The sequence below is a fragment of the Microtus ochrogaster genome, unplaced genomic scaffold (genome assembly GCF_000317375.1).
Source record: "Microtus ochrogaster isolate Prairie Vole_2 unplaced genomic scaffold, MicOch1.0 UNK24, whole genome shotgun sequence".
Classification (NCBI taxonomy): domain Eukaryota; kingdom Metazoa; phylum Chordata; class Mammalia; order Rodentia; family Cricetidae; genus Microtus; species Microtus ochrogaster.
This window is the reverse complement of record NW_004949122.1, coordinates 4,651,734-4,665,006: the sequence shown is the minus strand read 5'-3', so window position 1 is coordinate 4,665,006 and position 13,273 is coordinate 4,651,734. Positions and strand designations below refer to the sequence as shown.

Sequence of the window (13,273 nt, the reverse complement as noted above, 5' to 3'; positions counted from 1 at the left end):
TGTGTGTGAGAGAGAGAGAGAGAGAGAGAGAGAGAGAGAGAGAGAGAGAGAGAGACAGAGATAGATCTGTTATTATTCAAGCCTTCCCAACACAGTGCTCCCTGCTGGATTAGGGCTGGATTAGGGCTGTTTTGCGGATGGGAAGCTGTTACGCCTTGTGGCTCTCTGCTCTCCTCACTAGCTCTCTACCCATGGTTCCCTATTTTAAGTGCCCCTGACTCGATACTTCCCAACATGCTGCCTGCTCAAGAGGCATTTATAAATAACTGTTGATTTGAATCAGAGGCTGCTGTTCAGAAATCTCCTCATCAAGGGCCAAAAAATTTCTTTTAGTTAGGAAATCTGAGTCTCAGAAAATGACATGATCCTTTGCCAGCTGTGGCTCCCTTTCTGATTCAGAACACATCCTTTTAATACTGGAACACACCACGATTGTATTTATTTTTTGCTTGTTTGTAAGATATTCACATTGTGCTTTTATGTCTCCTACCTCCTTTCAACATTTTATTTTAGTAAAGTATAGGGATCTAATTGGATACAAGATTATCAGTATTGTTTGATAATTATTTTGTCAATTCATCCTTTTCTTTTTTTTCCGAGACAAGGTTTCTCTGTAGCTTTGGAGCCTGTCCTGGAACTAGCTCTTGTAGACCAGGCTGGCCTAGAACTCACAGAGATCCGCCTGTCTCTGCCTCCCGAGTGCTGGGATAAGGCATGTGCCACCACCACCCGGCCCAATTCATCCTTTTTTAAATTCTGGGGGAAACAAGGTGAGAGTCTGTTCAGAATGACTGGAAAAGTACCGTGAGATAGTCCTCAAAACCACAGACAGCATCCTGACGGGAGGAGGGCTGAGGAGGGCTCCTCAGTGTGCTTTGACAGCATTGCTCCTTAGAGCTTACCTGGCACAGAGGCATGTGCACTTTGGCCGAATTGCCTGACTGCAGAGAGAACATAAGGATACATGGGGTAGGCGAAGCTGCTGGAGGATACGCTAACAGGAGCCCCTGGCCATGGAGGTCCGCGGTGCCAAGGACCAGCTGTGTGGTGTGCTACACAGCGACAGAGAAAGCAGAGGTGGCATATCAGAACCTTCCCCCTTGTCCCCCAAGTTGTTCCTGGCCCCTGCTAAAGCGTTTGCCAACAAAAATACTCAAGCTGGAAAATGATTAACATTTTGTCCTGGTATTGCCTAAGCAGTTCCTGGGAAAAGTTATCAAGAACACCAAGTAAACTCAGGCTCAAAGCTTCCTAAAGCTGGAATAAGGTTTATCGTAGGGTTATGTGTGGGGATAGACATGGGCTTTGTTAGTGTAACATGGGTAGGCGGAAAGGGCTTCTGTCTTTTATCCTGTTGTGCCTGCCTTCTCCTCTGGTACAGTGTTAGCTCAAGAATCACTAAGTCAATAGAGCTGGCCCTGATGGTGTGGGAGTGGGTGGGTGAGCTGGCCCTGATGGTGTGGGAGTGGGTGGGTGAGCTGGCTTTGACGGTGTGGGAGTGGGTGGGTGAGCTGGCCCTGACGGTGTGGGAGTGGGTGGGTGAGCTGGCCCTGACGGTGTGGGAGTGGGTGGGTGAGCTGGCCCTGAGGGCCCAGAGCAGGAAAGCTGGCCCTGCTCCTTGCTGCCTGCTGCAGTGGGCGAGCTGTCTGGGACAGTGCCGGAACACTGGCCCTGGTGGCGTTGATGAGGGAAAGCTGGTGGGCTGACCAGGACTGTGAGGTGGCCACCCCAACGTCTCCCTTATCTATGAACTGCTGGAGCATGTGAAGGGGCCGGACCTGCAGATCCAAAGCTGCAGGGTCTCCATGACACAAGGCAGCAATACGATATCCAAGAGGAATCCCTGTGAAGACCCAATATCAAGGGAATAACAGAAGCCAGAGGCCTCAAGCCAGACCAATGGGTCATTGTAATGAACACTTACAAGTAAAGATGTGTGGACTAAAATGTATACTGTGTGACTCACTGGGCCACACTACAGCTTCCACACTGAGACTTTTTTTTGTATGTGTAGTATTTTATTTTATTTGGGGGGATGTGGCAAGTAAAGGGTAGATATGAAGGGATGGAAAGATGAACGGGATTGGGGTGCATGTTGTAAACCCCACTGTTGAATTAAGAGCGGCGGGACTTCGTCCCCGGCACCCGGCCGCCTGCACGGCTAGCTTTACCCGAAATAATTACACAGAAACTGTATTCTTTTAAACACTGCCCAGCCCCATCAGTTCCAGCCTCTCATTGGCTAGCTCTTACATATTAATCTAACCCATTTCTATTAATCTATGTAGTCCACGAGCCACTTACCAGGAATGATCTTAACCTGCATCTGCCTGGAGTGGTGAACCATGGCGACTCTCTGACTCAGCTTCTTTCTCCCAGCCCTCTGTTCTGTTTCCTCCACCCACCTAAGGGTTGGCCTATCAAGGGGCCTAGGCAGTTTCTTTATTCCTTAACCAATGAAATCAACAGATTGATATATGACACTCCCACATCACCCCACAAAGAATCAATAATAAAAAAAAGTAAAAAAAAAAAATCACTAGATATAAATGGCATGGCTTTGAATACTGTGCAAAACCAAAAACAGCAAAATAGCTGTTTCTGGTGACAGCCAGTGTGTGTGTGTGTGTGTGTGTGTGTGTGTGTGTCTGTGTGTGTGTGTGTAAGAAACAGGGATCCTCAGGGCATGGCTTGGGGAGCTAGGGATTCTCACATGGGCCCTAAGTGTGGTGTTTTTCAGTTTAATTTAGAGCTAGGAACAAACTGGCCAGGAGCTGGGCAAGCTTAGAACTTGGGGACATCAGAATTTCACTTGAACTGAAATAATACGAGGTCCCCCCCCCCCCCCATGGGTGCTCCTGTTGTTCAGGGGTTGAGCTTGGGAGACTGCTGATTTGTGTGGCTGTCTGCAGCCACACAGTAGTAGTGAGGGCAAACTGGACAGGCTCTTGAGGGGTCACTCTTCCGGTCCTGTATTGGGGAAGGTATATAGCCAGTGTCGTGTCTAGGGCTTCCTTTAATGAGATGATTCTTGGCTTTTCCAGAAGCTGAAGGTGCTGCAGGCCTACAGTATGACCGAGTCCCACCTCGGGTCTCTACGGGACGAGGAGTCCGAGGAGCGACTCAAGCAGGCCCAGGAGCTCCAGGCCCTTCGAGAGAAGATGGAAGTCCAGGTGAGCTTGAGCTGATGTTTGCTCCACACCCTTCTCTCCAGAGCAACGAGGAAGGAATCTGTCCGCCCTCACCAAGGCCTCGGTTTGCCTTGTGGATTTGGTGAAGTTGAGAGACATCAAAGTTCTATATTTTCAGGCCTTGTTCAGCATGAAAGCACTGAATATATGGTTCCCACGCAAGGTTGACGATGCTTTTAATCATCATCGTCATCATCATATATATGATATGTACTAATATATGCAAATGCAGGTGGGTCTTTTTGACATCTTTGTCCCAACTTTCATTCTGATAAGGTTGAAAACAGTTCAGAAAGTGTGCAAGTGTCCTGGGCTGTGAAGATATTCATGACAAGTCTGTGGTGTGGTAGTGAATGCTTAGGTATCAGCTCAGAGCTAAAAAAAACACTTGCCAGTTTCTGTGGTGTGCAGACTCCTATCTGGCCATCACTATGAGGTCATTGAATCGAGCTGGGAAGATTCATACCCAGTCCACTCTGGCCACCACTGGGAGAACCTTACTCAAGTCCAGGCAGAGGAGGTCCGTATCATCTCTAAGACCACAGCAGTCAGCCACAGCCCAGCATGAGCTCCTGTGTCCGCTCTCCAAGGTGGTTGGGAAAGAGCCGGAAGTCTGTCTGTAGAAAGGCGCTGGAACTGATGACACGGTATCTTAGTTAGGGTTTCTATCGCTGTGAAGAGACACTATGATTCCAGTAACCTATAAATGAAAACATCTAATTGGGGTTGACTTACAGCTTCAGCAGTTTAGTCCATTATCATCGTGGTGGGTAGCACGCAAGCAGCGGGCAGGAAGACATGATGCTGCAGGAGGAACTGAGAGTTCTCCATTTGGATCCACAGGCAGCAGGAAGAGGCAAAGAGACACTGGACCTGGCTTGAACTTCTGAGACCTCAAAGCCCCCTTCCCCCCAGTGGTGCACTTCTTCCAACAAGGCCACACCTCCTAAGAGCGCCACTTCCTGTGGTCCTATGGGGGGCCATTTTTATTCAAACCACCGCAGACTAGTTTGCTTTCTATTGCTGTATTAAATACCATGATCAAATGCATCTTGGGAAGGAAAGAGACTTTATGGCTTCCACTTCCACGTTGCAGTGCATCATCAAGGGGAGCCAAGGCAGGGACCTTGAGGACGAACACTGCTCACTGGCTTGCTCTCCTGAGTCTTGCCCAGAACCACCCCAGGGATAACACTGCCCACAGTGGCCTGGGCCCTTCCACATCAATCATCAGTTAAGAAAATGCCCCACAGGCTTGCCTACAGACCAGTCAGGTGGGGGTATTTTCTCCATTGAGGCTCCCTCTTCCCAGATGACTCTAGTTTGTGTTAAGAAGACAAAAACACAAAACAACCAAACAAAATCTCTAACCAACACAGATGGTTCATAGATTTTTTTTTTACATCACAAAAAGTCATTATTACTGGGGAGATGGCTTGGTCAGTCAAGTGCTCACAATACAAGCATGAGGACCTTAGTTTAGATCCCTAATGCCCACATAAATGCCAGGAACAGTGTGCATCTAGAACCTCAGAGCCAGGGGACAGAGACAGGCAAGATTTGGGGGCTCACAGCTCACTGCTCTCAATCCATCTAGCTAATTGACTTAGCAAGAGACCCTATCTCAAAAATAAGACAGAGAGTGACACCTGGTCCCCACGTACATGCAAACATACCTATATACACACATATAACACACACACGTGCATGCACACACACAACCTTTCTTTTCCTATGAATTTGAACTCTGTTCATATTCTTCCCTTTTCTTTTCTTTGCCTTCTCTCCTTTCTTTCACTCTTTGCTACAGGGTCTTATGTAGCCTGGGCTCCACTTACTGTGTGTCTGAGAAGGACCCTAACCTTGAACTCCTGACCTTCCTACTTCCAGCTTTCAATTGCTGGAGTTCCAGTCTTGGGCCACTGCGCTGGCCTTTTGCTTCTCCTCGTGGAGACTAATCTAGCCTTTTGTTGTTCTAGTTGTGGATATTTTCCCCGAGTCTTCTATTGGTCTTTTAACTTTATTGTTGTTTGGTTTCTCTGGCGAAAGTTATCTTTTTTAAAAGAGTCCTTTTCACCTTCGTTAATGTGCATGTGTGTGTCTCTGTGTATTCGCATACATGTGTCAAGGTGCAGGAGCTAGAAGAGGGTATTGGAGCCCCTGGAGCTGGAGTTGCAGGCAGTTGCAAGCCGCCTGTTATAGGTCCTGGGAACTGAACTCAGGTCCTCTGCAAGAGCGGTGACCCTATTGACTGCTGGACATCTCCTCAGCCTCTCCATCTGTCCTTTATTACTGTGCCTGCTCTGAGACTTAAAAAGAAAATATTCCTGTGTTTTCTTTGAGTGATTCTGTGGCCTTAATCACTACCATTCTCATTTTGCTGTCTTGATTTTTATGTGTAATTATCTGATCTGTCTAGTTTATATTGACTTAAAACAGTCATGCAAGTTTTTATTTTTTTCCTGGTCAGTTAGCCATTTGTTCAAACACAAAGTCGGTAATCTCTCTCCCACTACTTCCCCCCCCCCCCCCAAATTGGTTCGGTTTCTCTATTCTGTCTCACCAGGAGCTAGTACCTTTTACTTCTCATAATTTTATAGTTTATTACTGCATAGCAGGCTCCATTTAACAAGCTTTTGCTCCCTTTCAGAAAGCAGAATGGAAGAGAAAGATGAAGGCGCTGCACGAAGAGCGGGCGGCTGAGAGGAGAGAGGTAGCTGATGTTGGGTAGCGGGAAACTTTGCTTTCCCGTGACCTCGCCCTATGCAGCACCCCCCTCTCCCTGACCCATTCTCTGTCTAGAATTGGTTGTCAGGTGTGTTGTGGATATGTGGATACTGCTCATGGCAGTCAGTCCCCTTTAATATACAAATGGGGCCGTCTGCCTATCCAGCAGCTTCTTCAGCAAGGAGCTGTTGTGCCCAAGTTTCTGGTCCCCAAATGAATTCACGGAGCCGGATTTCCGATGCAAATTACATTAGGGTTTTTAATAATATTCACATTTAAGTTTGGACCAACACCTTTTCAGCACCCCAGCATGATGGGTGTGGAAAATGTGGCGGGGAGCCTTGCGGGAGGGCAGAACTTTTAAAGGGGAAATGCGGTAATCAGGGGAGTTCATGTCCTGTTCTCTTGGGATTGGGTAAGGAGTACATAGGATAAAGTAGTTTCTGAACCCATTGGTCAGTTTTGGGGGCACGAAAACCTAACAAAGAGCCATTAATAACTGACAAGGTATCTTCAAGGATAGGATGCCTCCCAAGAACATCTGGACCTCCTTAAATTTTTTTTTTTTTTTTTTTTTTTCGAGACAGGGTTTCTCTGTGGCGTTGGAGCCTATCCTGGAACTAGCTCTGTAGACCAGGCTGGCCTCGAACTCACAGAGATCTGCCTGCCTCTGCCTCCCGAGTGCTGGGATTAAAGGCGTGAGCCACCACCGCCCGGCTGGACCTCCTTAAATTTTTATGGCTTCTTTGTAGATGCCTAAGAAGAGAAGGGAAGTTGAGGAGGAAGTTGGTTAGCCTTGTCAGGCTCTGCTGGCCCACGGCCTAGAAGATGCCAGGAGCTTGGCCCATGGGGACGGCACTTGTTCCCACCCCACTTTAGGGTTACCCAGTCCCCGTGTGATGGTTTCATTTCATTTGTGTTCTCTAGAGATTCTTTGTGCAAATATTAATAACTAGCTTCACTTTACCTCTGCTCTTACATCAAAGGTGGCATGGGAACACATTTTCCTCCCTTCTTGTTTTTATCTGAAAAGAAATTTGATGATTTTTGAGTGGTCTTTTTTTCTTACCTGCCTCTCCTCAGTGGGTGACCACATCTGACAGAGAACCTTCTTCCATGGTCCTAGAGGCCTGCCTTCCATTTTCTTTTCTCCTTTCTTCTCTGGCACAGCTCAAAAATATACCCAAACCAAAGGCAGCTAGAATTGTTTGAAAGCAAAGTCTAGAAATTCACTCTGGTCTCAGGCGAGACCGCCACCAGCATTTGGCTGTAGGGACTGCCCTTCTCACCTGGGTCCCTACAGACATCTGACTGACCAACCTTCCTGTGCCCACCAGATGCGGGAGGAAAACGAGAGGCTCCATGCCACCCTGTCTCAGGATCAGAAGAAGGCAGCTGCCCAGTCGCAACGCCATATCAACGCCCTCCGTGCACAGCTTCAAGAACAGGCCAAGCTTATTGCATCCCAGGAGGAGACGGTAAGTCAGTCCTTTCTCTAGTCAGCAGCCGTCAGGCGTCTTTTCTGTGAGGCTAGCTTGGCATCCTTCTGAGTTCATGCTGTTGGTGTCCTTAGGCTCCTGAAGGGAAGTGAGGAGGGGTACAAGGTTGTAAGGCTACAGCTACCTCCCTCTAGGCTATGTCTCACTCTTATCCTCAGAGACCACATAAGATACCTGGTTCCAGGCTGGCACTTTGCATGAAAATTCACTGAGACCTCAAACTGCCCTTCAAGAGAGACCATTTGAGACCATTTTCTTTCTCCCCACCTTTATTCAGTGGATGATGGAACAGGCTGGGTTTTCTATATGTGGCAGATGACATCGTCTCTAGCTAGGCTGGCGGGACACAGAGATGTGCTCTGTATAGTATTTTCACAGATATAACTTGTTAGCCAGCCCCCTTCCCATAAAGGAACAGCTTCTGATGCGGTTTTCTAATAAGCCAGTGAGACAAAAGTTGCCGAGTCTCCGAGCATCTCCTACTGCTGGGTTCTATGGCTCTTCACCTGTTCTTGATGATTCTTCCCTACCCCCAGTCTGTACTCAGTTTCCCTTTGGAAGGTCCATCTCCTCCAAGCCCCACCTGGGACCTCAGGTTCCTGTGTTCTACATAGCCCTGGAGTTACTGCCACTGTCCAGTCCCTTCCTCCTGTCCTTGGACCCCTTGCTAGTTACACTTTTCTGTTTGATTTTTTTCTTTTTTTAAAGATTTATTTATTATATATACAGTATTCTGCCTGCATGTATGCCTGCAGGCCAGAAAAGGGCACCAGATCACATTACAGATGGTTTGTAAGCCACCATGTGGTCGCTGAGAATTGAATTCAGGACCTCTGGAAGAATAACCAATGCTCTTAACTGCTGAGCCATCTCTCCAACCCCTACTTTTCTGCTTTCTAGCCATTTTATGTCAGTCACTGTACCCATCAGTCATGTGACAAAACTTTTTCTGGGAGACACAACACTCATGTCTACTCACCCCAGATAGGAAACCCATGACAGACCAAGTGCAGATATCACCAAAATCCAACTTGGCAAGCCAGTGAGTCTTATTGGGGTTACTTACAGGAGCAGAAATGACTCAAAGACAACTGTTTTATCAAAGCCCACCTCACGAGGGTGACAGCTAACAGAAACTGGGAACTTGGAGCACACTGCACAGCCTCAGAAAGCTCAGTAGCTTGGAGGGCCCTTTTCGAGAGACGCTGTTGGCCTAAATCTCTCCCAGGCAGTTCACCTGGTTTCTGCTTCTTCAGCCCGCAGGTCTGGTCCCAGCCTTCTTTGCGGCATTTCTCCTCTCAGAGTCTGCATCTCAGCTTGTCTGAGAGTCTTCTCTGTAGCTCAGCTTTCTGAGAGGGACTCAGCTTTCATTCCTTTTTCTGTCAGAGAGGGGCCTAGTGAATCTGGTCAGTTTCAGGGACTTCCCCAAGCTCTCGTGAGTTGTCTACCTGCCTGCTTCTGGAACTTACTACACACGATGGAATGTTTCAGTCTCAGAGGAAGCTGTTATAGGACCCCACCTTGTCTCTTGCTCCCTGCAAATACTGGCCAAAGAGGAAGGAAAAAGGCCCATGTTAGGGAAGGGGTGCTGAGCACATTTGCCAGTGTCTGGGTCAGGCCTCCTGGCAGGGATGCAAGCCCCCAGGTCAGCTGTCTGCGTCACTGGTTAGAATTTCTCTCATCTCCTAGCTATCTTACTTCAATTTTACCTCCATGCCAGCTGTACCCCTGTCCCATTCTGCTTCTGTTGGCTCGTGCCCTGTGGTGCTCTGAAGACTGTCTTTCTGGTCTCCTTTCCCTGAAAAAGCTGAGCAGCTGGTTATCCAGGAATGCTAGCCATTACTCTTCCTTGGTGTGGTCTCTCTCCACACACACATGGTGGGAGATGAGATGTGCTTGGGGCGGGGTAGTAAGTCATTCTAGTTCTTGGTGGGTGGCAGGATAGCAGCCGCTGTCCTCTCATCCTGTTCCGGGCAGGCCTGCTGCTCAGAGCAGAGTCTCTACAGCGTCCCCTGCTGGCCGTAACCTGCTCTGTCCCATCTTTTGCAGATCCAGACCTTGTCCCTCAGGAAGGCGGAGGGTAAGTCAGCAGTGGGTGGTCAGGATCAGTCAGTCTTTGGGTTGTCCTGGGCTCTTTGCCTTCTACGCCCCACCCCAGGTGATTTATGGGTCAAACACTGGTGACAGCAGTCCATGGGACATTCGCTGTGGTGTCAGGCTGTCCAACTGGATGAGACAGAGGGCTTATGGGAGGGAGGTCATTTGTGCTGAAGGCTTTCTTTCCATCAGCTATCAGCGATTCTTGCCTGTTTTATTGTTCTCTAGTGGGAGGGAAGAGAGAAGGGTCTTGGGCATGGTGTTGATAGGTCTGGGCCCTTGAGTGGGTTTTCTTTCTAACTCGCCTTATCTGTGGCATGCCATTCATAAGGATTGTGTTTCATGCCGAGCACTTTCTGTTCTTCCTCACATTACATTGTGATTTGTTGTGCGATGGGTATTATAGCTCTGTTTTTCCACATAAGGACACCGAGGCCTAGTGAGGTTCAGAGACTTACCAGCTTATGCACAGCCACTGGAGGCAGAGCTGGGATGTGAGTCTGATGTTCCTGCCTCTAGTGTCTGTGTTGGTGATTGTTTTTCTATCCTGTCCTGCTGGGAAAGATGAATCTATGGAGGGCTTGCCCTTACAGGCCAGTTCTCCCCCGGGGTACTACATCTTTCTTTGAGCCAGGGGTGAGGTGCAGGGTTCTGGTGACACTAATTGTTCCTGTCTTCTCAGAAGTCCAAGAGGTGGCAAAGGCTGTGGACACAGAGGAGGAGTCTTCTGAGGAAGGTGGGTCTCTCTCTCTCTCTCTCTCTCTCTCTCTCTCTCTCTCTCTCTCTCTCAAGTAGATTGGCCGTTCTCCTCACTTTTTATTTTCTCCTTAACTGTAATCTGGACACGTGAAGCTATGGCAGAAGGAACTGAGGACACAGGATAAATATTCCTTAAGCGCCTTGCATACATCAGATGTCTGTTTAAAGGCACCAACATGCTGTCTGCAGGGCCACTGAGTCACAAGCTACAGGAGGCAGAGCAGTGCCTGCTGGGCTTCTGACTCAGGTCCTGACCCTTGTGCCTGCCCCGCTGCCTCTCACCCAGTGCTGTTCAGAGCACTGGAGGAGAGCTCACTGTACTGGCTTTCAAATGGTCTCTGTTTCCCATGTGAGTGAGCTGTGGGTAGATCATGGAGGACTTAAAGCAACAAGACTGTCAAGTCCTCCAGAGAGGAAACTTGAATGGGCGATCTTGACTGCCCTTTAATCTGGATCAGAACAGAACCAGATTCAATGGGTGGAGACCTGGCTAAGGTTGGAGCCCGTCTGGAATCTGAGACCAGAGTGGAGCCCACGGAACAAGTTGTTTCCAGGGCTTGATTCCAATTCCCAAAGCTATGAGTTGACCTCAGAACCGACAGCCCAGATCTGGGATGTCCTGGCTGGCAGGGGATGGGAGTGTAGAAGCTGGGTGGTGAGTCTAAGACAGTGATAGCCAGGAGAGAAAATATGTCATCTTTTGGCCCAGGGGTTGACATGTGGGAGGGGCCTGCTTTGGACTCATTCTAGGAACTAGGGTTACTGGCAGGTACAAGGGCTCTCCAGGTCACTGGCAGGTAGGTCCAGGGATGGTGGGCTCAGCAGGGAGCACTGACCTTGCTTATTGTCTCCTGCTACAGAGCTACAGAGCTCCCATGAAGAGCAACGAAAGGTGTTAGCTGCTCTGAGGCAAAACCCCACTTGGCTGAAGCAGTTCCGGCCCATCCTGGAAGACACCCTAGAAGAGAAGCTGGAAGGCATGGGGATAAAGAGGGTCGGTTTCTGGGCTACTGTTGACTTAGTCATTTGATTATGTGTGTAAAGACAGGGTCTTGCTGTGCAGCTCAGGCTGACCTTGAACTCACATCAATCCTCCTGCCTCAGCCTCCAGGGTGCTAGAATTAACATAGTGTGCCATTGCACCACTATGGGATAGAGCTTTAAGGGCTGAGACCTATAATGAAGACAAAGAGTGTTCTTACCCAGAGAGGCGATTGGTCGGTGTTTATCTTGCAGGCTCATCCGTTTCTTTCTGTGTTCATTGCTGTCTCGGGATAGCTTCTGTCCTGACAAGAGAGGTCTCTCCTTTGCTCCAGGACCTTATCCTGACACTCTCAATGTTCTTCACTCACTGGTTACTTTTCCCCCTGTCTTTTTAACCAAATCACCAATAGAGGACATTCAGCTGGCTGAGTCTGGTCTATGGGCCAGTCTCATGTGCGTAAGTGTCGCTCTCTAAGTCCACTATCTATGTATGGGGCCTGTGACTCTTCCCAGATGTCCACAGACGGAGCCCGAGATCATCTATTAGTAAATAAAGGTCCAGTATAGTATCAGAGTAGCCAAGCGTCATAGCATCGAATCAACCATTTGCATTTCAGTGAGTAAGATTAGAAAACCAAGTGAAGCGGCTGGGTGATGGTGGCGCACGCCTTTAATCCCAGCACTTGGGAGGCAGAGGCAGGCGGATCTCTGTGAGTTCGAGACCAGCCTGGTCTACAGTGCTAGTTCCAGGACAGGCTCCAAAGCCACAGAGAAACCCTGTCTCGAAAAACCAAAAAAAAAAAAAAAAACAAAAAAAAAAAAAAAAACCAAAAAAAAAAAACAAAAAACCAAGTGAAGCAAACATAGATGGCTGGGTTGAGTTTTGTAAAGATGCTGTCGTCAGCTGCTGCTTAATCCTATGTCAGTCCTGTATTCAGTTTTGATTTAAAAATGTCTTAATTTTAATAAACCTTCTTGGATTCAGGTGCCTCCCAAGCCCTCTCCTGGGCTCTGGTGGGTGGTAGGCAGAAGCCCAGCAACTTCTAGCAGTACACACTGGACTATGAGGTTAATTTCCAAACGCTGTTAAACAGGGAGAACACGGTAGAGCCAGGAGGTGCAAAGAGAAGCAGGCTATGCTCTCCCCCTGAGATTCGGTTGGATGTAGGGAAAACACGCCCCATCCAAGTCCCTTATGGGGTGAAGTGGATTGAACTGTGATGTAGCACTTCGCCTAATCCTATGTTGCGTATTGTGGTAGAGCCTCCTAAACCCTGAGTTCACACACTTTCTGCTACGTGTGAGGCCCACCCTCTCTGTTCCCCACTTCATCCCTCCCACACAGGCTGCAGACACAGTACCTCCGTGTCAGCAGCTATCGGGAAAAGGTGAGGGAGCCTGTGTCTGTGAAGGCGTACGTCTGTGTCTTCCAGGACACAAAGGGAATTTCAGCTCAGACTCTCCGACAGCTGGAGTCCTTGCTGAGAACCCAACGGGAGCAGACAGCTCGAAGCTTTCGTGAATTTCGGAGTCTGAGGGAGAAACTCAATAAGGAAGTGACCAGCAGGGTGAAGCAGAGGTGGGAGAATACAGCTGGGGAGTCCCAGCCGGAAGGCCAGCCTCCAGGTAAGGGGGCAGGTGGGCTTTGAGACCACAGGAGAGGATTCCATTCTGGCTGTGGCTTGCTTGCATGGGAGGAGGGAGCTTCCCCTGCCCCCCTTCGGGGATGTTTTTCGGACCAGTAGAGCTTGTGGAATTCTCAAGGGCAAATGAGTCCTGAGGTCCTCATTTGGAGAAACAGAGTCATGGGAGGAGCTGGGTTGAGACAGTTAAAGGATGATGAGGTTCCTTTCCTCACTCGTGGCTGGGCATGACCATGACGCCCATCCCGTCTCATGCCCAGCAGGTCGTGGTTGAGCTCCTGGTGCATAGAAAGTTTGCCAAGTGCAGCCTGCACACACACACACACACACACACACACACACACACACACACACACACACACACACACACATA

At 48.8% G+C, this 13,273-nt stretch overlaps 1 protein-coding gene across 5 annotated transcripts in view; it reads left to right on the top strand.

Moving 5' to 3' along the window:
* Dzip1l (DAZ interacting zinc finger protein 1 like) overlaps positions 1–13,273 on the top strand; it is a 40,122-nt gene that overhangs the window by 18,932 nt on the left and 7,917 nt on the right. For all 5 annotated transcript variants that reach the window (XM_026789601.1, XM_026789602.1, XM_005367807.3 and 2 more), the window contains 7 exons: positions 3,045–3,173; positions 5,842–5,904; positions 7,256–7,396; positions 9,467–9,497; positions 10,197–10,250; positions 11,134–11,267; positions 12,691–12,883. In XM_026789601.1, the coding sequence (XP_026645402.1) occupies positions 3,045–3,173; positions 5,842–5,904; positions 7,256–7,396; positions 9,467–9,497; positions 10,197–10,250; positions 11,134–11,267; positions 12,691–12,883 (745 nt within the window). The remainder of the gene's footprint in view (positions 1–3,044; positions 3,174–5,841; positions 5,905–7,255; positions 7,397–9,466; positions 9,498–10,196; positions 10,251–11,133; positions 11,268–12,690; positions 12,884–13,273) is intronic.